This window comes from Parambassis ranga, chromosome 2, assembly GCF_900634625.1.
Source record: "Parambassis ranga chromosome 2, fParRan2.1, whole genome shotgun sequence".
In the NCBI taxonomy this organism is placed as follows: domain Eukaryota; kingdom Metazoa; phylum Chordata; class Actinopteri; family Ambassidae; genus Parambassis; species Parambassis ranga.
In genome coordinates, this window is record NC_041023.1 from 3451833 (window position 1) to 3476999 (window position 25167).

The following is a 25167-nucleotide window of genomic DNA, read 5'->3' on the forward strand; positions in this document are numbered from 1 at the left end:
TTTCTTTTTTTGTTTTTGTTGTTTTTTAATAAACAGAAGCACAGAGGTGATACAAAGCTCGGAAACAAGTCAGGCGATGATTAAGGAGAGCTTATCTTAAGTGTTTGGCTCCAAAATGAGACCTGTAAAAATGATTAGTACAGCATAAATTAATATAAAAACAAAATAAGGTCATTACAGTCTTTGCATCACAGAACTGATTAAAAGAAACACATTGAATGTCCTTTAAGTTAAAAAACAGTGAACTTAACAAAGCTTCTATTTAGTTTTGGAGGCAAACTCTCATTAAGTTACATCCAACAGAAAAGGCCGTCTGGTATGTGATTGGTTTTGGTTGTACCACAGACTGAAGTAAACTCACTTTGAGCAACAGGTGATGAACAGCAAACAAAAAAAAAAGATAAATAAGATCCATTCAGATAAAGTGCACAAGTGCTCATTCGAAACAAAAAAAACACAGATACATTCATCAGGCGTCCATTCGTTCACAGACACACACAGACCGCTTAAACATCAGCAACAACGCAAAACCAGGCCGTGTGTGTGCGTGTGTGTGTGTGTGTTGATAAGGCAGACGGGCAGCCCAACAACCAGAGACCAGAGACCGGGTTCTGACAGCGACACAAGATTCAAGTTTTACATCAAAGGAAATACTCACACAGAGCTTCAGCGAGGAACTTTTAAAAGAAATATCAGTGACTGTTTAATGATGATTCATGTCATTGTTTTGTGAGCCTGAAGGTTTCAAACTGCGTTTAGAGGAAGTCCCTAAAGTTCAGCACTCAAGTGATTCAACAGGAAAGTCATTTAAAAATTAGGGAAGCAATGACTTCAGAGTGAGAAATCTGTGCAATTCTGATCAAATGATGAGAAAATTATGAAAGAAATGTTTGTTATAATATTATTATTATTATTAGAAAATGTTCCCTTTGTTTTATCAATTAAAATTAAAATGAAAAATAAAATCAAATTGCCTCATTAAGAAAAGATATATGTCTTGTGTTATAAGTGTCAGAGATTCAAGGTTTGATTAAAGAATGTTTAAACTGAACAGTCAGTCAGTCAGACAGCACAGAAAGTCTAATGATCCTCTGACAGTCATCCTAACACTTTTCTTTAAGTTCCTGCATTTTATACGGACTCATTTTGATCTTTTCTTCTGATAAAAGTTCCTCTTTAAGTGTCTGTAATACGATGAATGTTTGTTTGATACAGATGTGCAAATTGAGACAAACCTGTTGTCAATACTGTGCGAGCGGAGCATAAAGATAATACCATGACTTCAGTGCATTCCACTGAGCTTCACTGTGTCACTGTCAGAACTCCGGTCGACTAAAACTGTAGCGTAGACTCTTATTTTTTTGACCTAATATATATATCCTACTCTTCCTCCTCCTCTGTGCAGGAAAAGTGAGATTCAAGTGCAGCTCCGTCCTTTAAAAGTAAACTTTCAGCAGTGTAACAGAAACTCGCTCTTTTCCTAACCTTGCACACGAGAAATGGCTCATGCAGACTCATGCATACAGCAAATAATACAATACAAGGTCTGAATTTGAATATAAATAGAAGAAAATAAAGGAAAATAAAGCCACAGTAGTACAAAGTCCACATTCATTCACACCTCATTATAAACATCCTGGTCTGTTCTCCCAACGGTCGCCTCCCTCTGCTGTGCTTGGGGACGTTTCACCTCATACTCAGTTTTTCTTGTGGAAAGTGTGTACCTCTTTTTCGTTTTTCTTTTTTTTTTTGCTTATAGCCAAGGCATTTTGCACCAGGGAGTAAACATAAATCATCATTTTATAAATCTCAGAGGTAGAACCCTGACAATTTACTCAGAGAGGAGATTGGCAGGTAGATCAGTAAGACAGACAGACAGGAGTAAACAAACGCTGTCTGTGTTTAAGACGAAGTCTGTGAGACACGAAAGCAGCAAACGAGAGAGATGATGCAAGAAAAAGCTGTGAAGAGGGGAGAGCTTATGCGTGAACGTTCAGGGATTGGGTAGTTTTTTTTTGTGCAATCCTGAGAACTGCTGTTCTCTTAGACGTAGAGAATGACGTTGCTGTCTGCAGGACAGTGAAGGCCTTCGGTGGAGGGGTTCAGGGCTCGGCAGGACGGTGGCTGCGGTGGGTGACCGGCCGCCGCGTGACAGCTTTTTGGGTGAGGCGAGTCACAGTCGTCTGATGTCAGCTCTGCGATGTCATCTGATTGAGTGTCCGACATCTCCAGGTCACTGCGGATGCTCTCCGGCTGAGCCAGGGTGACGTCTCTGAGCCCCTCCCTGATTGACGCTCCCGGTGACAGCCCCAACGCTGAGCCCGACAGAGCCCCGCCCCGCCTGGAGCTGCAGTCCTGGGGCTCCTCCCCTCCAGAGGCGGTTGCCATGGCTGCAGAGCCCGGGTGTGGGGTGAGGTCCTCTTCGCTGGTCAGGCAGAGATGGCTGGGTTTGGTCTCAATGTCCACCTGGATCTCCAGGTTGGTGCACTCCCTGTGGAGACACGTGATTTACATACAGGTCAGCCTGGAGACAGCTTAGAGAAGAGGACAAGAGGGACGAGGAGGAAGAGCAGAGACGAAGAACAAGGACACAAAGAACCTACCTGTCAGGTAGAGTGTAGGAGGAGATGATTGATCCAGCCATTCCTCGGGTGCTGGCACAGTCACTTCCTGCTCCCAGGCTGCCTGTCTCTCTCTGGGTTGACTCTTTAGCAAGCTCCCCTGCCTGAACCTCCAGCCTGAAGCGACATGAACATCATTAACACTCTGCCTTAAGCGTGTCGGTCATCCCTTGCAGCCTCAGGTGTTCTTTTACACTCCTCACCTGCTGTATTTGCTTGTGCGAGTCCCCAGAGCACCGCTAGCCAGAGTATTAAAGTGTGGAGTGTCACCCAGAGTGCCAGGAGCCACAGAGAGCCCCTCGCTGGGGGAGGTGGTGCTCATCCCGCTGACTGCCCCATCCAGACTGCTCTCCCCGAGGCTCGGTGACTTGAGTGTTCGCCACGCGTCCGCCACTGTTGGAGAACACAGTTTATTTAGTCCTATTAGAAAATTATAGGATTTAACCAGCTGCTTCCTGTTCCTCAGTTCAGCATGCTCACCTGTGATTGGTCCATCATCCTCATCAAAATCGATCCGCACGCCGCGTCCCTTCCCTCTGCTCACGCCGCAGCCGCCTCCTCTGCACAGAGAGATGGGAACGACGCCGTACACGTAGGCCAACATGATGGGGACGCCGATACCTGAAAAACCACAGGAACACACACGTTATGGAACCCGACACTTCAACGTATATCATGACGGATGTTTTTTCCCTCCTGGAGACGTCGGCGTTCTTACCGACACTGACAGCTGCGATGACAGGAGCTGTGATGATTGACAGGGCGACGCCCCCTGTGATGGCCAAGTTCCTCCTGTGACGAGACGTCTTCTTCAGCTCGTAGTGGGCATGGATCTGCAGCGAAAGGAGATACAACACTTCATAAGCTCCCAGGCATGGTAGAAATAAGCATTTTCACTGTTGTCCACAAGAGGGCGCTGCTGCACTGTCACAAAAAGTTCATACATGTAAGAGGAACAAGGCAAAAAAGGAATTTTTCACTCTCTGAATCCGAAGCATCACACAACTGATTCACGCTGATTTTTTCTTTACAGTAAATTCTGTAAGTAAATGAAAGTCAGGCTGGTACAGTGATGTGTGTTTTCAGGATGGAAACTGTTTTGTGGAACTGAAAGCCCCTCATCACTTTGAGGAAACCTTTAATGGCGTGTTTAAAAAGAGGACAGCACACTGACACCTTCTGCAACGCTGTGAATTTCACACAATGACTGAGGTGCTGCGGTAAAGTGTGACGCCACAGCTCGGTGGTTTCTGCAGATAAACGTCAAGTGAACCGAGCACAGAGATCAAAAAGTGTCAGTCCGTGTGAACGACATGTAGGCCAGCATCAAAGAAGGGAGGAAGTTTCTGTCAGTATCAGTGTACGGGAGATAACAGATACAGATTATGGTGTTTCATGATGTTCTTTCCTCCATATCTCTAGATGGTAGTTTCTGTTTCCTGTGCTCAAATTACAGCTGCAGAAAAAATTCTGATATTTCAGGACAAACTACGCAAAGAAATTGACTTTCTACGCCGCTGTCTTCTCACCTTACGGCCGACGTAAACGGGGATGCCGATGACCATGGCGGGAACAGCAATGCCTGCGATGAGAGTGATGCCGACCGGAGCTCCGATCAGAGTTCCCAGCTGCCACAGGATCTTCTTCTTCCTGCTCCATGGCTTCTTTCCCCAGAAGGTGCAGCCGGACGGACTGACGGAGGCGAACAAGAGGAGAGTTTAACTCACACAGGAAAACCCAGCTGATGCAGGTGAAGCACTGATCAGGACATGTGAGACTACCTGAGGTAGTGCAGGTCGGAGATCTCCTTCATGCAGAGCCAGCAGAACTCGCAGCCGCACACGGCACAGGTCATGTGATTACAGCTCCCGTCATTCATCTTGATGATGTAAGCACCACAGCGAGGGCAGGGCTTGATGTCGTCGGCTGGAGACAGGAAGGAGGCAAGTTTAGCAGGCGATAAATTAAAATAAAATTATTTTCATGTGTACGGAATGAATTTGATTTGAATTTAAGAAAAAAAAATAACTTTAATCGTCATGGTTATTTTTTCTGTCCTGTTGGCAACGAGATCAAATCTCATTAGAGTAATGGATCAGACAATTGCAGCACTTTGTCCTCTAATGCTTTTTAAGTGAAAACAGTCCATTGACTGTGTGTTCACTGGGAACACTGTCTGCTCTTTAAAGGGCATTTTGGCATTCTAACGTGAAGCCACTCTGGCAGATGTGGTTAAAGTGTGTGTGTGTGTGTGTGTGTTCTGCTGACAGTTCACTCCCTCTGCTCTCTCCTGTTTCTTTGTCTTATCTATACATCTCTGTCATCTCGTCTCTCTGCGTCTGTCTGTCTGTATCCAGTTGACTAAGCAGCAGGTACAAACAGAGGAAGGGGGTAGGTGGACTTTTTTGTGAGTCAGTTTCGGCCTTCTGTTATCAGTTCATCTGAAATCTTGGCACAGAGAGGCAGACTGGAAGTGCGGGCAGCTGGAGAGATTTACTTAATGGATTTTTAATCAAATTAGGATTAAAGACACACACACACACACGTGCAAATAAGGATGTTTGCACAAACCGTCACGGATGTTTGCAGAGATTTCTCCGTTTGTGTCTGTCTTTGCTACAATTAATGAACACGCTGCTGACAGACGAGAGGAGCGACACTGACACGCTCAAGTCTGTCTGTAAAACGGAAAGCTACGACACGCAGCTAGTTAGCTTAGCATTTACAGAGGGAACATGGTCACTGCTAGCAGGGCTGTCTCACTTAATAAGATATAAATTCAATGCTGGGTCATGATCTTCTTTAAAGAATTAAAAACGTTGCTGGCAGTTGAATAAAAGCTTTTTTAATTAATGTTCTTTAACTTGTTATAAAATCTATACAATGTAAAATGTCTTTCTTGCAGAACAAACTCTTTCAATTTTTTGTGTTTAAACTGATGCTGCTGAAGCAGATTAATTCACTTGATCTGAAATCTGAATTTTGACCACGATGCATGTTGGTGAGTTTTATTTAATATGCAGAATGACAGGATGCAGGGTGCTGCAGTCAGGAAACCATCAAGCGAAGAGACTGCGATATAAATAGTGTCTCATGCTTGATTGAACGGTGCACACTTCCCCCAGCAGTGGGAACGAGCTGCTACAAGAGACGAATCTGAATCAGCGCTCTGACATGTGACCGAGACTGACAGACACAGAGCGTTCTCAGGTGTGAAAAGACTTTCAGGTCGGAAATGCTGGGGGAGAATGTGTTATCTGTTTATGTCTGCAGCAAGCACAAGCACACACACAAGCACGCACGCACACATGCACACACACGGTATTTGTGTGTTAGTCACTGTCTGCCACTGACTGATTACTTTGGCTCCGGCAGAGATGTTCATTTTTTTGTAATTTTTTACAGGTACATACCAGGTCCCTGCTCCTGTGTGTAGCTGGGGGAGTGGTTGCTGTGGGTGTGCAGGGATTGCGCCCTCTGTTGGCGGGCGGAGTCGCAGGTCTGGTTGGGGTGCCAGGCCTGTTTACAGTGGTAGCAAAACTCTGCGCCGCAGCCTTCTCTGCGACAAACCAGCCTGGGACAGCTGGCACAGCCCGAGGCGATGACGGCAAAGCTGAGGAAGAGACGAGAGAGAGAGAGTCGAATGATAATTAGGAGTTTGTATCTTAAAAAGATGTAAACTGGCAGATAATTCTGTATAGGGTGCTCTGAGGACTTCATATCATCCTTCAAGCTCTTAGTATGAACTACCCAGAATGCTAATACGATGCTAATCTCATTCTTTCACTCTGCCATGAAAGCTAATGCTATGCTAGCAAAGTTAAAAGCATAAAGTAATACAAAAATTGCCCAAAAAAAAGCAGGGTATGAATGGTGACACTACTGTGGGGAGAGATGTCAGGACAGGTGATGTCTTTAGCTCCCCCTACTGGGTGGAGGATTTTCTCTCACTAATCTAATAACATTAATGCTTATTAATTCCTCTTTGAAGCCATCTGTCCTCTGTGGCCAAAATATGAACCTCGTCAGCCTTTCAGACGCAGATAGAATTCTTCTTCTTCTTCTTATGTAATTTTGTTTATATCGACAGACATGTTAGCTTGGTTTTTAACAAGCTTGTTTTAATAAACTGTAAACACTTGATCTGCATTGCTGTTGCTATGGTTACTCATTGTAGAGGAAGGTTAAACAGGAAGTTTCACAGGAAATACTTGATGCTTATCTGTCAGAAATTAAGAAATCAAATATTGATCTGCACCGTGGTATACAAGAAGCTCATGGTCAAGAACTGCAGGAACAAAAAAAAGAAGGTGGAAGGTGGAACCCCTCTGATCTTTGAAGAAATGGAGGACATCATGCACTATATAAGCAAGATATTCAAAATGTAAAGCAACTCTTTAAAGAGACACTTTGTACAACATGGCTGCACATTACACAGCCTAAAAGCCAGCATGAGTGGAGATTTGATCAATGGAGTAATCACTTACTAACAACATTTAGAGCGAGGTCGATCGATATGGATTTTACAGAGTATCGTAGTAAGAGTAGAGATGGAGAGGAGCAGAGAGAGGTGAGTTACAGCAGGACTGGAGAGATAATGCAACAACATTCAGACACTTAAAAAAAGGCAAATCAGCAGGTACGTACGCAGGTTTTAACCAGACTGGTTAAGGATTAGTTTGAAAAAAACTTCTCTCACAGAAAATGGGGCAGGTTAAACCCAGCCGTCACACATTTACGCAAACAGTGTTAAATATAGAGAAAAGCGAGGCGCACTGGAACGATAGGGACAAGTAAGGAAATTACAGCAACACTGACACATAATAGGGTGTCAATCACTGGAGCCATTACAAAGGAGGTCTGTCACAAAGCTAAGTGGGAGAAAACATGTTGGAGGAGTGAAAACGAAAGCAGACAGGGATTCAAACACAAAGACCGCTGCCACTCTCCTCCACATTAGCTGTGTTTTTTTTTATAGAGCATGGAAGAAGTGATAACATGACAAACTTGTAATTGTTTTGGCACGCTTTCAATGCTACAGTCCCAACATGTCCCCTCATTACCACTCATACAGACGCTGTGACAGACCTGTTCTCAGGACAGAACGAATTAGCTTTCTGTGGACATGATGAGACAAGAAGACGCATTCCTGCAGAGACACTGCAGCTGTAAGGCTTCGGCTCGAGATCTGCACATATCATCTGTAATTATGAGGCAAATGCTTTTTGCTTTTAAAACTGGAAGGTCAGCCTCGAAGGTCACCGAATGCTCAAGTTTAACTTTCAGTTGAGTTGAGACAAACACAAACACAGAGATGCCAGTTCTGCATTTTTTTCCTGCAACATCAGCAGCTCTGCTTGAAGCTCCCTTAAACAGAAACAGAACAGCCGAGCATGAAATGAGTAATGAAACAAGCGCTTCACAAGAAAACACACTTGTTTACCAAGAATCCGTTTTTTTACTCTCCATGTGAAAACCAAAGCTGAAACCCAGCCACCTCACACATCTGCTTCAACTTTCCTGTGCTTGTTCAGTGAGGCGATTCAGGGATTTACGTCGATCATTCCGATCTACATCTCGGAAAAAACAAACAAACTGATCTTTAATCAAGATGAGAGGTGTGGACAGCCCAGAGAACATCTGAGAGAGCCAACATTTGAGCCGACTAGTAAATGTCAGCTGCTTGTGTGAATTTGGCAGCAACACACACTACACGCTCTGTCAAGCAGTTGCCACAACATCAGTGATAGAGAAAAATGCTAATCTTCCACCTAAGAACACTAAACACTTCAGACGGTTTTGTACGTATACGCTCAGACTGACCTGCTGACCCGTCTGCAACATGCTGTGGATAAAAACGGAGGAAGCTACAGGTACTTGTGACATATAGTGATTCATCCCCTTTTTTCTGACTGGACCAAAGTGGTGGATCAACCAAATCACAGGCAACTATACTACAGCAGCTTGTCGTTTCAGTGCTGTCTCATAATGGTTGGACCCTGATGCAGTGCAGAATGGGTTGGCCTGATGTTTCCAGGAGAGAGACACTAAGAACTGGCCAAAGAGAGGCAGAACACACAGGTACGGGGGCATGTAAGAGCGTGAGCTGAAGTGTAAAAGTAAAATACGACATGACAGAGACAGGGGAGGAGAAGCATGAGAGGCGGAGGAGTTTTATAAGTGCTGACATGCTGCGCGTTGAGAGGAAAAACGTGCACAGACACACAGTCCTGTCAGTGCTCAGCTCCGCCAGGAGCCACCTGGGAATCCTGCTGAGCCCATAAAAGCGATGCTGCAACACACAGATGCACACAAACAGCAGGCTGTATTTAACAAAAGGGTGAACACGTGTATCAGCCTGACTCACACACACAGTAAAAACACACAACGTCAAAAACTAACACAAGATACAGAACAACAACATGCAGTGTACAGAGCGCACGTATTGATCTGTTTAATTAAGTCCCAACTCCTGTTACCCCTGGCAACGCTCCCCCTATGCTGCATCGATAGTCACCATAGCAACTGTCAGCCAGAGAAGACGGCAGAGGGCCGGTCTTTGTTCTCACTGGATGCTTAGGTCTGACAATCACACAGGTTGGGACCTCATTGGCCGATGAGAGCAGGTCAGAGGTAAAAGATTTTCTGTGTCATATTCCTAGGGTCAGTTTTTCCACAACCTGGAGATAACAACACATTTCATTGGCTGTGATGGCCTGAGGAAACACTTCTCTCGGGTGTTTTCTTTTATCACGTTCCTTTTTATCACTTCCTGCTAACCACAAGCTGTAAATAAAGATAAATGAACCTTCTGTAGCATCACTAGGGAGTTTAGTAAAGGCTCCGTGTGGGAGGCTCTGGCAGTCGCCATCTTGAAATCTGGCTTATCCACATTTGGGCAAAACTATGGAGACAAGTAGAGTCTGTGGTGGAACCCACCTGTCGCACCCAAAAAATTCAAACGGTAGATTGGTTAGTGCAGCTTTAGACCCACCTCACAGGCGCCTTGAGACATGGGCGTTCTCCTCTGAGACAAACTGAAACCTGAGCTTTGTATTTCTTTGTAATTGTCAGTCAAACCCTGAATTTCTAGTGTAATTTACTTCATCTGCCTTTTAAGGATTGTATTTCACTTCATCTAACCAGTCTACTCATGTACACTGTCTGTTGGAAGTCACTACAAAAAAACATAAAACAGAAGAACCAGGTCAGATTTACATAACCTTCCCAGAATGTACCAACATCAGCATCTGATTTCACACCTGTTCACGCCTCCTCTGCATTAACCAAAGGGCAGACAGTTACCAGGTGTGTGTTGTGTTTGTGTGTGTGTGTTGCTGTTTGTCTCTCGACTCCAGCTGCAGCTGTTTGTGGTGAATAACAATGTGGACTTAGTCAACCTGTCTGATTTAAAGAGGGGCTGAGTCACTGCTGGCGTCAGACAGCGGATTGTCCTGGTAAATATGTAGGTCAGCCGCTGACCTCTCCAATGATACTGCTGCTGCTGCACGCACACACACGTTTTTACCAGGAAATCGTACTAACTTGCGTTGATCCCCCGAGCTTATCTCTACTTACACGACCTTCAGAAATGGACCACTACAGCTGTTATTTTTTTCCACGCAGAAGACTTCAGCCTCCACTGACACAGAGTTTATTTTACACAGGACGAAATCACATGAAAAATCAGAGATGGAAAAAAGATTCTGTTCAGAGAAGGAGCTCAGAGGCTCATTAACACACCTCTATCTGAAGCTATATTTACAATTCAATGATTTTAAAAAGCCTGTTGAGGCTGATTTTTATCCCCAGTGAGAATAAAAATCATCACACTGGTGAATTTATGCTCAGAGCTTAAGCTAAAAACACAGAAGTATAAAAACAGAAATGGCTCCACACAGAAAATTCCACACGCGGAATTAACGTCAGAAAAGGGATTGTCATGTTTTAATAACTGCCTGGCTGTTCAGAAGACAGATTATGTGGATTTATTTACAGTTTAGAAAATCTATACTGTAATTTACTGAAGTAGAAACCGTTACATCACACACAAATGGATTAAAACGTCTCTACAGCTTCTGTACAGCAGTAAATATCACAAACATAAAGGTGAGTCATAAGCACCTAAACTGTCAGATATAAACATGCAACTATTTCTTAGAAACACACATCCCCAGAGGATGAACCCTGAACTTAACACACTGGAAATGACTCCTATGTAACTTTTTTCCACAAACTTTGTGTTTGAATGTGAATTAAATTCGGGTTGAGTCTAAGATCAATCATATATTTTTGCATTTAACTGCCCCAGAGGATAAACCCCCTGTGCTTTCTTACTGTATCTTTCTAGTTTTAAAATGTACCTGAATATACACAGGAGTGTAAAACACACACATTACCGTGTGGGGACAGTGAGTTAGAAAGAGAAACAGAAAAACACGGTCAGATTTATGCAGATGCTGTGACTTTCCCCTGTGAAAGTACCTGTATTACTGTACAAAAACCGGAGCAGCAGAATATCACTGAATATCTGTGTTCCTGCTTCCCACACACACAGAAACACAAACACAATGAATCACTCTTGCTTTCTATGATGAAACAAACGCCTCTCATTTGTTCCAGAAACCAAACCGAAGCTGCTCTACCTCCAAACCCATCTGACTCTGCCCCTGCTCTGACAACAGCCCTGATACTATAACCCAGATACAGCGTCTCTCCTCCACTTCCTCTCCATCTTTCTGGCTGAAAGGGTTCCTTTTTCTCTAAAACCCAGACAGAATGTGGATTCTGAAGTAACACGGTTCATCTGAAATCCAGGAAATGACAGCAGCAGAAGCACTGAGAAAGAGGAAGACAAAAGCTACTGCAGTTGATAATATCCCACAACTATAGCTCAACAGAGGCAAATGTTTGAACCGCCATCAGTCCCTGCATTCACCTGAGGTTTCTGTTTCTAAATATTTTGAATAACCGCACAAGGTGATTTCCCAGCAAGAGCGAACAGGGCCTGGACAGATGAATAATCACAGAAACAGGAAGAAGTGAAACAAATGACCTGCAGCTTACTGTAAATGTGTCGCTAACAGAAACCCTGGCTAATCAATAGATCAGAACAGTCAAAACAGTCCTCTATATTACGGTTATCAGACTTTTAATATAGAGGATCATGGCCATTCCACTTAAAAGTGAATCATTTGGGTATAGTTATTATCTGTGTATGACACCTGGCAGCTGTTAACTGATGGGAGATTTCAGGGTAAATACCTCTGATAAAACCACAGAAACCAGAAGTAAACTAAGTGTGTGACATCATCAGTTTCTTACCCGCAGTCTGGCGCTGGGCACCATCGGCAGTCCGGGTCGGAGGCGAGGCACCTCCTGAGCAGGAACTCCTCATACTTTTCCAGCAGGGCGGCGTCATCCAGGATGTCGGCCACCTGCCGTGGGGCCAGCCTCTCGGAGCACTCGGGGCAGCTGAGCTGGACTCGGCTCTCTGTGATTTCGATGCGGAGGTACTGGCGCAGGCAGCAGAGGCAGGAGCGGTGGTTGCAGCCCAGCAGCTCGGGGAGCTGCTCGGCGGGCTGGCGCACCAGGCACAGCGGGCACTCCAGGAGGTTGGCGTCCCCAGAGGAAGTGGTTCCACCCAAGGATGGCTGGCTGGAGGAGAGTGGCTTTGTAGGGGTGCTAGAGGCGGCGTCCTGGGGGGTCGTGGTGGCTGTGGTGGTGGTGGTGGTTGTTGTGGGCGCAGCAGAGGCTGCGGCAGGAGCTGAACTCAAGGCAGATGGAAGCAACTGTTGCTGTACGTGGGGATGTTGGTGATGATGGGATAAAGGGGTGGCCGCTGCTCCTTTGGGGCCCCTGGTACTCCGAGAACCACGTTTGCTGTGGAAAAGGCTATGGAAGGAGATGCGACCCTGACGTTTGCCTGCTGCACGGCACTTGGGGTTGGGGACGCCACTCACTGATGAGTGTGGTGATTCAGAGTCCTTTTCTGATCCCATTTTCGCAGAAGAGACACACAGGGCTGGTTATTGTCCCCTGATAAAGTATCACAGAGGGGGCACAGTGCCACACACACACACACAAGGGAGGATTTGTCCCCTTGTGAAAGCCCAACTGGAATGCAAATGCAAGTCAGGCTCCTGGCTGAGAAACTTGAGAAACCTCCGTCTCTTCCTTTTATGAGAAACCGAGTGTGTGTTATCAGCAAAAAGACGAGTGAATGTAAAAACATAAAACGAAAGAGATTACACAAGTAAGAAGTGAAAAAACCCTTTAACTCCCAGAGGTTCTATCAAACTTATCGGTCAAGACAGATCCTTTCATCTCTGAGGCAGATGCCGACGTCAAACATCACTGTGACTCCCACAAAAAAAAAATAAAATCAATGAATCATTGTCTTACGAAAGCAGAGAGGGTTGAAAACGGCAGGAGAAAAATCCAGCTCAGTCTCTGTAATAATCCCTCAGATTTTATTCTCTTCAGCTGTTTCTCCTCGCTTCGTCTTCCTCCTCTCGTTCCTGTTGAACACCGGCCTCTTCGAAGAGTCTTTTTTCTGTCAGGAAGAAGAGAGCAGGAAGTTAGCACAAAGAGCATGCTCAGTATGACACACACCTCCCAGCCTCCGTCCCTCCCTCCATCCCTCCCTCTCTCTCTCTCTCTCTCTCTCTCTCTTTTGCTCTGCCTGTGTTTCGGTTCAATCATTAACTCTTATGACCCTGAACTAAGCATTGCATCTGTGCTAATTAAATTTAAATCCATACACACACACATACACACACACACACACACACACATTAATGCAGGAACATATTATTGTGTGTTAAGTAACCACATTTAAAAGGTTAAACATATGACATCATCAATCAGTCTGACCAATCATGTGTTCATGTAAAACCAGTCTCTGTATCTCTCTCTCTCTCACACTGAGCACCACAAGCTCTTCTTCCACTTCACACTGCGCTGCTAGTGCCGTTGCCATGGTGACGCTCACTATGAGTAAAGGCAAACAGCGACCCACTCTGTGACTCTGGCACTTATGTACACACACACACACACACACACAGACATTTAAGTACAAACTGGCAAAGATAGATTCATGATGCACACACACACACACACACACAAAACTGCAAAGCATCAACAAGGACACGCATCTCCAGATGCTACAACTACAATCACACACATCTTAAAATCATATGCACACACACACACCAACATAACACGTACACACAAATCTAAATTTAGGACATTTAGGCAACAAAAACTGAAGAACACACACAAGCCCACAACCGTCAGCATCACAAACACCATATATGCATACACAACTGTAAAAAAAATACAGACACACAATCTTATAAAGGAACACACACATGCTCAAACTCATTGTAGTACACACACACACACACACACACACATCTTGGAAACAACACCCACAAGCTAAAAGTGATAATTACGTTCTAGTGTGCACAAAGACTACTTAGCATACTAGCACACAATAAACACGTGCAAATGCACAAAAACGCACACAAGGAAAGGCAGACACTGTAACTACAAAACACATTTAAACTTACAAATAAAAACACACACCCATCCTGTGTTGTGCGTGTTCTAAATGAGCACACACAGAAGTGAAACGTAATAATTACACAAAACACACGTACGCATGGTAATTACTTCCTCATGACAATTACAGTCTTTGAGAGCAGCCGTGTGTAACTGACACTTATGTGTGTATTTTTGTTGCATAAAACTTTAATGACTATTACACTGAATTCATTTCAATGCATCACGATCATCAAGCTAAATTAAAGTTGTGCTTCCAAGTTTGTTGGAAAGGTTTTGTGTTATTAAAGCCTCAGGAAGCAGAAACAAGCGTGCAGATGTTTTCCGGACTTCTCTCTGACTGAACAGCCAAGCGACCGACCGACCTTACTGACTTAGCCAACACAAAGCTGATTAGTCAAGGGCCACACACACAGACAGACACACACACACACACACAGTAATGCTGACCCAGTAAACTTCAGCCAGACCACTCAGGAGACTCAGGTGACCTGTGTGTGTCTGTGGGGAGTGTCAGAGTGGATTCAAGTGAGTGACAACGAAGCGGACCGATCAACTAAGATAAGCTGGAAAGTCCAGAGTTTAACAAACAAACAGAAGCATGAACTGATAAATATTGTGCTTCTTAATTCCCTTATAAAGCCAGAAAACCAGTTCTGTACCAGTACTTTATCTGGAAGTTTAAAAATAAACATGTCACGTTCAGGTATCAATAACCAGCATCAATGACTCAACAGGCTGCAGGAAGAGGAAATAAAAACACGTCTGTGCTGGAGTCACAATACAACAACAGCACAGGGCTTCCACAGAGTAAACCATTAAGCCTTAATGTGCACATACAGCATCTATGTACCATGGCAGCCAATCAGTCTCCAGGTCAAACTGGGTCGTCATAGAAATGTCTCTATGTGTAAGACCACTTGAACAGTAGATCTGTGTGTGTGTGTGTGGCTCCTACTTTTATCAGGTGTCAGTTCAGTTAATTTGTTTCATGTTAAAAAAAAACTGCCAAAGTGCACTGATGAAGAAACGCCCCATTAAACTCCCACACACACACACCTGCTATTGTTTGTTTTCACATGAAGCAGAGAAGAAATTCTTCAGAGCAGATAAGAGTTACTTCCTAACCAGGTAACTAACCGCACAGATCAGAAAGACTGATTGCTTCATCCTGTGTGCTCGCAAAAATTAGTTGTTGGGAAATTAGTAGAAATTCCCACCATGACCTCACACACCTCTAATTACACAACCAAAGGAGGAAACACAACATAAGCACAACTGGTTTGAATTGCTTTGAAAGTTTAACCAGTACTGTTCCTGCGTTACCATGTTGACAGCGACTGATCAGAATATGCACTCTCAGAACTGTTGCTGTTCCAGGCTATAAACATGTTTAAATTGGAGGTCTGACTCACCATTGATTAAACTGCAGTTTTGGCCCCTTTTAGAGTGTAAGGCACTACACAGATAATGAGATGAGTACATGATTATGTTGCTGTAATTTGATAGTAAGCTTGTAAAGACTTGATTGGTTCATTTCCTGAATGTTTTGCTTGTCTGGAGACGTTCACATGATGCAAAATGTGGCCTGATGATTGATTAAACAGACAAGTAAATCATATGAGTGCAGGGCATATTATATGTGTGTGTGTTTATGTGTGTGTACTGTGTTGTTTGGCAGATGGGCCCAGAACAGCCTGAGAACTTCACAATCTGGACTCTGATTTGTTATCAGCACGCTCACAAACACACACACACTTTGTTCCACACTTTTCCTCCTACTCCACTGCTGCTCAATTCAGCACACACACACACACACACACACACACACTCAGCAGGCTACTTTAATGCGCAGTCCTCCAGACTCTCATCCCATCAGGCTGCTTATAATCTCTTTCTCTGTCCTGTTTTCTGTATCAAAGCATCATTAAAACACACAAGGTCAGGCTGCTTACTTTGATCCAGAAAAACAGCAGCTTCACAGAGGTGCCTGAAAGCAACGCTCATTAACACACAAGACTGCTACACCCTCTGGACTCTGAAGGTCACTCCCAAACCTCTTCAGTAATGTTTTATTGAGGATGCTGTTTTCCATCTTTGCCAGCTGTAGCAGGTGAGTGCAGTTAGTGAGCTGGATTGTGTGTGTTTCAGAGCTCAGACTGGCTCTCCATCAAGGGTCCAAATCAAGGGTTATGCATCAAAATGTTTGTGCATTTAGACCTTTACCCAAAAAAAGTTTGTCATTAACCACTTTAATGTCACTATTACAAGAAAACAAAACCATTAGCGTGTTGCTCATTTAATCCGCCTCATTAGGGTTGTGTGATGTAATAAAACCTGCAGCCTGCAGGGGTCACCTGTCTTTATAGGATGTTAAAACTATAGTGCTTTGCGTCTCAAAGTAATGAAACCTAACAGCCTAATTCCAGCCTCATAATGGGTTTCCTGAATCAGACAGAGAGTGTGTGTTCTGCAGGTAATCTGCTCTCAGACAGACTGTTCTGTCTGAGATGGTGAAACTGTGCCTCAGCACTTTGGGATCCTTCAGTCTCCTCCTGCAGGGTGCACCCAACCATGCTGCAACTGGCAGTAGTACACACACTCCCTACATTCAACCTAGAGTTACAGGACGGAATAAGAAGTTGCTGCCTTGGAGCAGCGGAAAGATCAGAGATTACTCAGGTTTACGGATGACTGAAGACCTCTTAAATAACATAAACAGGATAGAGAGAGTTTATGAGACTGAAATGATTCAGCATGCGTGGGCTCTGCTGCAGGTTATTCCATATTAGAGAGGCCATAATAAAGATTGGTGGACGCACAGACACACACACACACACACACACACACGGACACACACCTACATGGCCCTCAGAGCAATCAGCTGTGTGCTACAGGTGTGCTACTGTGAGAGCTGATTGCTGTTACACAACATGATGATTCACTGCCAGCCTTGACATGTCTGCACAGGGGCGGGCGCACACACACACAGACACACACACACACACCACAGGCATGGAGGAAATTCAGTGAACACACCTGTAATTACTGCTTGTTGCCACAGGTGTCGTGAAAAAGAGCAAAAAACTTGAAACTCGACACTCAACAAACTCCGGTCGGTTGCTGCTGTTTCTGCTGTTTGTGTAGTTCAGCAGCTAGAATGTGAAGAGCACTAAACATGTCTTAGTGTAAAATCTAAAACCTGGAGGCATCCATAGACCATGGTTTTCTGCTTTGGTAAGCAAAGTACAAGTACAAACACAACTTTAAAGGACCAGTGTGTAGGATTTATTGACAACTGATGGTGAAGATACAGACTGCAACTAATACCCCGTTCACACTGGGGAAAAAAATGTGGCTTAAGTGGGATTCGGCCGCATCCAGATCAATCCAGATGTGTTTTTTTCTGAGTGTGAACGTGAAAGTCATTCCAGCTAGAGTAGGATTGAGCCCAGACAGCCTTTAAGCTGGATGCGTTCAGACCTATTTTCAAATCTGGCTAGCACACACTTGTGTCCGCACTCAATGCGGCTTCATCCAGCTTGTTTGGAGGACAGTTTGCTGTCCTCCAAACCACTAGGTGGCGCCTCGTAATATACAGAGTCCGTTCAGGCCGCGGTAGGACCACGTGTGCACATGCGTCATGCGGTTTTTTGTCCCGCGCCACGCCCCGTGAGCCGGAAGTATCACATCGCTCACCGGAAGTAGCATGTCGCTAACTGGAAGTAGCATGTCGCTAGCCGGATTCGCTAGATCCACCTCTCATGGGTGGATCTAGCCGGATTGAAATCAAACTGGATACTGCCGGATTCGAGGTGTTCACACTCAAAAAAAAAACATCTGGATAGGCCCGAATCCCGCTTTAGCCAGATTTTTCCCCCAGTGTGAACGCCGTAAAAATGGCTGCCCCCTTCTCCACCTGTCAGCATCGGGGAGAGCCTACACAGCCCCATCATAAAGATTTCTGGGCTAATATAGAAAATTGTGAATTTAATCTTCCATTTCTGCCGCACGAAGTACATCAAAGCTGAGCACTGTGCGGTGCGTCCGCATCACCGTTTAGTCACTTCATCTTATCATGGCAGGAAAATGTTTCTCTCCATTTTGCATGTCTGCCAAACACTCTGTTTATTAGTTTTGAGGCATGTCTTTCCTAAGAACATTTCAGATGTTTATTGTCCCAGAAAATTCCAGGAAGCTCAGCTTTGAACTTCTTCACTGCTGCGTGGAGCAGATCTGCACGAGCAATCCAAGCTGTAGGGGAGGGTATAGAACTCGCACCACGTGGCTGAAAATGTCCGTCGGCAGGCTGAACTTTTAGTGCACGTTGTTTCCCCACTATCTGCTAATATCAAATAAAAACACCAAAAAATCATCAAATAAAAACACCCAAAAAAGCATCACTTCAACCATTCAACATCTGCTTCTACTTTCACAATTAACTCTTATGTTACTCAACCAGACTAAACTGATTACGCTGCTGTTGCACTCTGCTTGGGAGAGCATCCCATCACTTCGGATAAGAGCATCAGCTAAAAGCCTGCAATCTAAACTGACTGATGACATTGTTTCAACATGAGCGGGTCCATGGGGAGACGGCTCGGCTGAGACTGTTATTCTGTTTGCAGTGATACTGACTAAAACCCTGCTAATCTAAGGGGCCGGGGGCGGACATTCCCTGGACAGAACAGGTGGTCCCCTGCTCAACCAGCAGCTAATAATGCATTATGCAGGTTTGTGTGTGTGTGTGTCTTGGGGGTGAGGGCTAATTAGATTCAATCAGCTAATAGGCTAGCTGTCCCTGATGTCTCTATAGTTTCAGGCTAAAAAAAAAACAAATGCTGTTGATGTATAAAACACATAAATACAGACTTAGAGGAAAGGACCAATCAAAACCAGTGACCTCCAGATCACAGTCTGGTTAAACCAGGATTGTTATGAGGCAAAATTCTCCAAGCTTCTCCACTATTTTCACCACAAGATGGCGCACAACATAGAAAGAATTGGACTTGTTTTTTTTTTTGGTGATTACCTGGTCCAAAACAGTTGCTTAATAAAGTACATGCCATTTATTTGGAGTCATGCTGTATTATTATTATATTTGTGTAGGCATCAAAACTACTTGGTTTGGTTTAAGATTTAAAACATGTATGTGTTGCACCTGGCATCTATGATGCAGTCATATCTATGGTGACAACAGAAAATTAATGATAATGCAACATTAACATAAAAACGACACAGATGAATCATGGAACCAGGTGCAGCTGTGATCGTGGTCACTTAACCAAATCGGACATAGCTAACTCTAGGGTAGGAGTCAAGACCTACTTTTTTGCACCTAGATGGTGCATGTTTTTTTTTTGTCCAGCAGGAGAGGACAGACAGTTCTTCTTAAATGTGTGTAAAATGGCTTCCCTAGAATTACTCAGAATCAGTGCTTGAATATTTCAGTTTGATCTGGTGTGTGTTAATTGAGGCTAATGAAGCTACTGACCCGTTATATAATGTGGATTTTATTGTTTTAGATGCACTTTCCAAATGGCACTAATGTAACCGTTGTTCTGTTGTTAGGCATCATCCAGGCCTGAGCTGGTTACTGTTTTAACCAGTTCCGAAAATCACATCCAATTTTCAGTGTCGACGTGCCCTCTGTTTAAAAATTCAGTTTAAATAAAACCTTGCTGTGGGTCTTTCTGAGAACATTTGGTAATCATAGAAAATAAAACACAGGCAGCAGACGGACCAGCATATCATGACTGATTAACTGGGTTATAATGACACATTAGAACCAAGAACCAAGTTCATGCTCCAGTGTTGATTCACGGTGTCCTGGGTGACATCACCACTGCTTCCTCCCACTCAGCGGCTTTCATCACACAGCCACACAAATTATTTTCAATTATTAATAATCCAGAAAGGCCATGCACTCCGCCAGCATCCTGTGTACATGTTCAAACAGGCACACCTCAGACACGCAGCACAAATCCAGCTCATTAGTGGACAAACTGAGAACTTTCTGGTTCTATGTCCAACAAAAAAGTGGCTTATTAGGAACTGTTTTTATCATTATTGTTTCCAATGAAGCCAAAACCAAAACCAAAACCAGCAAGCTAAAACTAGATTGTTCCATAATCATGAAGCAAGAAAGACAAATATTGCACAACTACTCCGTTAAACAAGAAGATCTGTGAGCAAAGAGACTCGTTGGCAGGAGAGGATTCTTATCAGTGTAACTTAAATAAGCTACTTTGGATAAATATAAAGAGTTCTACAGATAACTGAGACATGGCCACATGTTCAGGCATGGTTTCTCATCATCTGAAGGCTTGTGTGGGCGATCGTCACTCACACAAAACAGAAAAAAAGCTGTTTCACTTTCAGTTGTTTTGTTCATAAGAAAAGAAAACAGCCACTTACAGTAAACTGGAATGAAACAGGATGAATCTGAGTTTAGGTCAAACACACAGTAAACACTGGCTATGATTCTGAAGACCAACAAGGACACCATAATAAAACATCCAGTAACATAGTAAAACATGGAATAGATACACCGTTCGTACACATGTTTACAAATCATGCGGTTGAATTGAGATCTAATGACGTGAAATGGAATGGAACTATTCTTTGGAAAATACACCCTGACCAGCAGACAGAGAAAAGCTCTTCCCTGGAAACCAGCACATGTACATGCACACTGTGTGTGTGTGTGTGTGTGTGTGTGTGTGTGTGCGTGCATGAGCCTCTCCCCAGGAAACCATCCAAACAAGCGTGTGTGAACTGTGTATTGATACTGACACTGTGTTTACACCCTTTTTCACTGGAACCAGACCATGCACTGGCCAATTTCCAATTTCTACATGAATGATGTTGAAGACGTCGATGTGTCAGGACTGTTCATCATTTAAAAAATCTTAATCTAACAGCTCATCAGCAATAACAGCGATATAATCTGATACCCGGACAAATTTAGTCCCTTAAATGTTCAGAGTAAACTGGTTTTAAAGTGATCTATATATAAATGTAACTTTCAGTTTTTGTTGCTAATTCGGGCTGCGTTTTAGTGTCTTTTGGTTCTTGTTTTGATTTCATTGTGCATTTTGTTCATAGCAGTTCCTTTTTAATTTAAAAAGTGCCAAAAACTTACCATATATGGACGCTTTTAGCAGGAAGCAGATTATGTTAGCAGCTAGCTAGTGAGCTAGCAAGACCAGAGGACACCAAAAAGGAGCAAAGAAGGAGTTGGATGGTTGAATAACTTGTTGAGTTGAAATATATGAGTGATATATGTTGAGTAAAATATGTGTATGCTAATATGTAATCATTGATTTTTACATAAAATGACAATAAACGCTGACCATGTATCTATCTGGGAACATTCAACCATTATATTCATGCAGTGGGAGGCAGATGGGTACACAAATGGAGAGTTTGAGTTTTTTCTCTCTCTCCCACTGATTCTCATTAACACCTCTCTCCCACACACACACACACACACACACACAGATAAGAAGTACATCGAGAGTCCAGAGCGATGCACTGGAAGGTGGAGGTACAGAGAATCGGGCTGGGAGCTTCTATAATTAGAGGAGCATTCAGGAGCCACGCTGCTGAGTTGTTGAATGTTTAATGTCAGGCCTGCAGGCACTACAGTTGCAAAGAGCAAACCTCCGAGCTCCTTTACACCTCCTCCGAACACAAAGGGAGGCCTGCGCAGGGACGGCGGAGGTTAGCGGCAGTAACTGTAGTAAACTGGATTCAGGTTTCAGAGAGGAAACGGCAGCACAATGTGACAACTGAGCGTGTAATTCCCGGCTATTGTCTGTAATCTGAAACTCATGATGACACAGGAACCTGAGCCTCCTCTGGATGAGGTAATGCCTCCACAGACCAGGAAGAAGACCAGACAACATCACGAAAAAACCCAGATCAAGACATCACGGGTGTCACTACTCTCCCCTCAAAACACTTGGTTACCTGGTTAAAAGGTCATAGTTTGTGTTTAAAACAGCACAGATCAGGCCAACTTCTCCACCATTTTCACTGTAACCATGGCAACATGGTCAAAGTCAACCAAAAGGTATATTGTACACTCATCTGTACTCTCTGGTAGACAGTAGGTGCTCGTCTTTGGCATTTTTGTACTAAGTTTATAGATCTGTTAACCAATATTGTTCTGAAAATGTGAAAAAAAAATCAGACTTCCTGTGTTTTTCTTTATGTTTTTCTTCTTGTATCTTCATACGGTTCATTTTCAAAAACATCCAGGTGGTACTTTGAGCATGCTCAAACACACACCGATGATCTCCAGCGGGGGGAAAAATACACACACCTGTTCAAACACATCCAGCATCTCAGATGTCATGTATTGAACCCCACAAGATGATTAGAGTTTCTCTGGAAGGCTTTAATTATCATGTAGGAGGAAGAGTCTCAACGGCTCAAAGGAGCGCTGATTTTCGTGATTTCAGCACCACATCTGTTTAAAAACAGGATTATGTTTAGCAGAAGTTGAGTTGGAAAATGTCCACCTCAGCTCATCACCTCATCCCACCTGACCTCAGAAAGACATCTGAAATATTCATATTCCTGTGAGGACAGTCTGTGCTCCTGTATTAGAGACCACACAGCGTGTTACAGAACATTTCACAGATTCTTTAAGGAGACAGAGCAGATGCTGGGAGCAGACAGGGGCCGGGGAGTGGCTGAGCAGACCCGGGTGTGTTTTAAAGGGACCAGGACAGGGTTTTAACTCCAGGACATCCTGAGGACTTATTGGACAGTGGACCTGGACATATTTAGGATGACACTGAGACATGCAGCAGCAGTAGCAGCAGCAGCAGCTCTGGGCTGCGCCTACATCTTTCACATGTTTCCTGTCTGTCAGTGGTCATTCTGGTGGTCTGGTTAGTGTTCTGAGTGGCAGGCAGGTGAAGCCACCGACACACCGCTAGCTTATTTTCCCATGTAGTTATTAAGGGTTGTGTTTAAATGTCTTTAAATGACATGTCTGACAAACAGCTCTTGCAGCAAAAGGGGGTTCATCAGAGGCCACTTACCGCGCTCAGGACCGGCTGTCTGTCAGAGAGGGCTGCGGAGCGATGCGGCGGCCGCCCTCGGCTCCTGTCCCCCGGCGCTTCCTCGCTCTAATCTCGAAGCGGGTCTGTGAACTGAAACGGTTCTCCGTTATTTCCGTGTCCGCCTCCGCTCGTCTCTTTCTCGGGTCTTCCGGCAGGTGACAGCGGCCTCCGGTCTTCGTGCGCCCTCGAGTGCAGCGCTGAGAAGTGATCTCCGCAACTACTCGCCTCACGCACTCCGTCTCTCTCTCTCTCTCTCTCAGGCTGCCGCCCCGCCGCCCCGCCGCCCTCTGACGTCACGGAGGAAAGCCCTGTTCGTTTGACGTCGCGTCGCGACGCGTCTACGGAAACCCCGCCCTGTCACGTCACCGCCCCGCAGGAGCCAGTTTACTGTAAATGACTGAGCGCAGGTGCTCAGACACTTAGCATCCTAGCTTAGCAATGCTAACAGAGAGCTTTTTATTTAATGCCCTTAAATAAAAATGGCACAATTTTTGTTTTGTTATGTTTCCCTCAATTACAACAGCTGAACATAACAATATCATATAACATCATATAATATAATACAATATAATGTTTAACCGTATATATTATTAGTTTGGTTGCCCAGCAACCAAACTCTTGTATTTAATATAATATGTTACTTTAAGACTTTTTTGAGGCAGGTTTGACAAACTTTGTTTTATTTTGAGAGCAAACCATGTTTTTTTTTCTGTTTACATCAATTCACTTCATTTCTCTCTCTTTAGAGCTTTCTCCGAGTCCTCTGTAGTCATTTGTAATATCAGTATTGATCTCTGTTCCCACACTGTCCTGGTTGATGGTAAGTGATTGATCCTCTTGTACCTTAATTGTAAATTCAATAAAAGGGAGGAAAGAAACAAGAGGCAGCTCACAGCACAGAATGTATTCCTTAGAAAACTTCAGTATCTGAACATTGTACAGTTGGACAAGCTGTCAGATTGATCATTGTATCTGTTGAGGTGTCCCTCAGTAGCTCTGGGGCTGCAGGCTGACGCTGTAAATGTGGAAACACTTAAGTTAGATACTCTGAAAGCAGCTCATCCAAACAATCAGCCGATCTTATCATTGCGGCTGTTTTTCAGCAGGAAGTGTTTTTCTCTCAGGAAATCATTACAACAGAGGGGGATCTTTCCCACAAGTGGTTCTTTTCCTGTAACAACTGGAAGAATTGTAATGATCAATACATGTGGATTATTTGTACAGTAGCATTTATGCCTTGTCTATAAAATAAAAGGAATAACAGACCAGATTATGATCATATCAAAATAACACGTCCTTACATTTATGCTGCACCCTGTGGCCTCTCTCCTAGTGATCAGAGCAGCCCTGTAATGAGAGAAAAGCAGCCCAACGGGAACAAACCAGTTCTGTTTGCTGGTAAAATAAACAAATAGAGAGCATTGTTTGATTTTCCATTGCTATTATATTCAGCAGAGATCCTCAGAGGAAGGACAATAATCTCTATCTTAACCAATTACCACACTGATACCATCACACTGCTGTGAGACTCCAGCACGTCCAGACATGTTCAGACGTAACGAAGCAGACAGAACAGAAACATCTCAAATACAACACCAGCTACAATCCAAAGATTCTGATACAAGGCTGCGAATGTGTGATTGGGCTTTATAGATCACACCTAAGAGTATTTCCACAGATTCCTAATCCCTGTTTGACCTCATATTTCACCACAGACATTAGCTGTATAATATTTCTGATGAAATTGATGTATTCCCTCTCATGTTCCTTTCCTAAAAGGAAACACAATTAATGTAATTGAGTGTGTGATGAGTTCACACAGTGCCATCTCAGGTTAAGAGGTTAAGCCTATCAGCACCAAATAAATCTCTGTATTCTGCAGTGACGTTCGCACCATGGAGCAC

At 43.9% G+C, this 25167-nt stretch overlaps 1 protein-coding gene across 1 annotated transcript; it reads right to left on the reverse strand.

Annotated features, from left to right (window-relative positions):
* Window positions 1-230: 230 nt before the first annotated feature.
* Window positions 231-23506, reverse strand: rnf19b (ring finger protein 19B). The gene is made up of 10 exons (XM_028422284.1): window positions 23243-23506; window positions 11946-13176; window positions 6035-6234; window positions 4403-4547; window positions 4151-4313; window positions 3340-3454; window positions 3102-3242; window positions 2825-3014; window positions 2604-2738; window positions 231-2491 (listed from the first exon to the last, which is right to left on the reverse strand). The coding sequence occupies exons 2-10, from the start codon at window positions 12620-12622 to the stop codon at window positions 2044-2046; spliced, it is 2214 nt and encodes a 737-aa protein (XP_028278085.1). The 5' UTR covers window positions 12623-13176; window positions 23243-23506; the 3' UTR covers window positions 231-2043.
* Window positions 23507-25167: the final 1661 nt, after the last annotated feature.

Excerpts from the sequence above, each read along its gene's own strand:
- rnf19b (XM_028422284.1), bottom strand. The coding sequence starts at position 12,622 with ATGGGATCAGAAAAGGACTCTGAATCACCACACTCATCAGTGAGTGGC. Across the intron at positions 6,235-11,945 it reads TGCCCAGCGCCAGACTGCGG|CTTTGCCGTCATCGCCTCGG; the intron begins GTAAGAAACTGA and ends TCTCTTCCTCAG. Across the intron at positions 2,739-2,824 it reads CGCACAAGCAAATACAGCAG|GCTGGAGGTTCAGGCAGGGG; the intron begins GTGAGGAGTGTA and ends ATGTCGCTTCAG.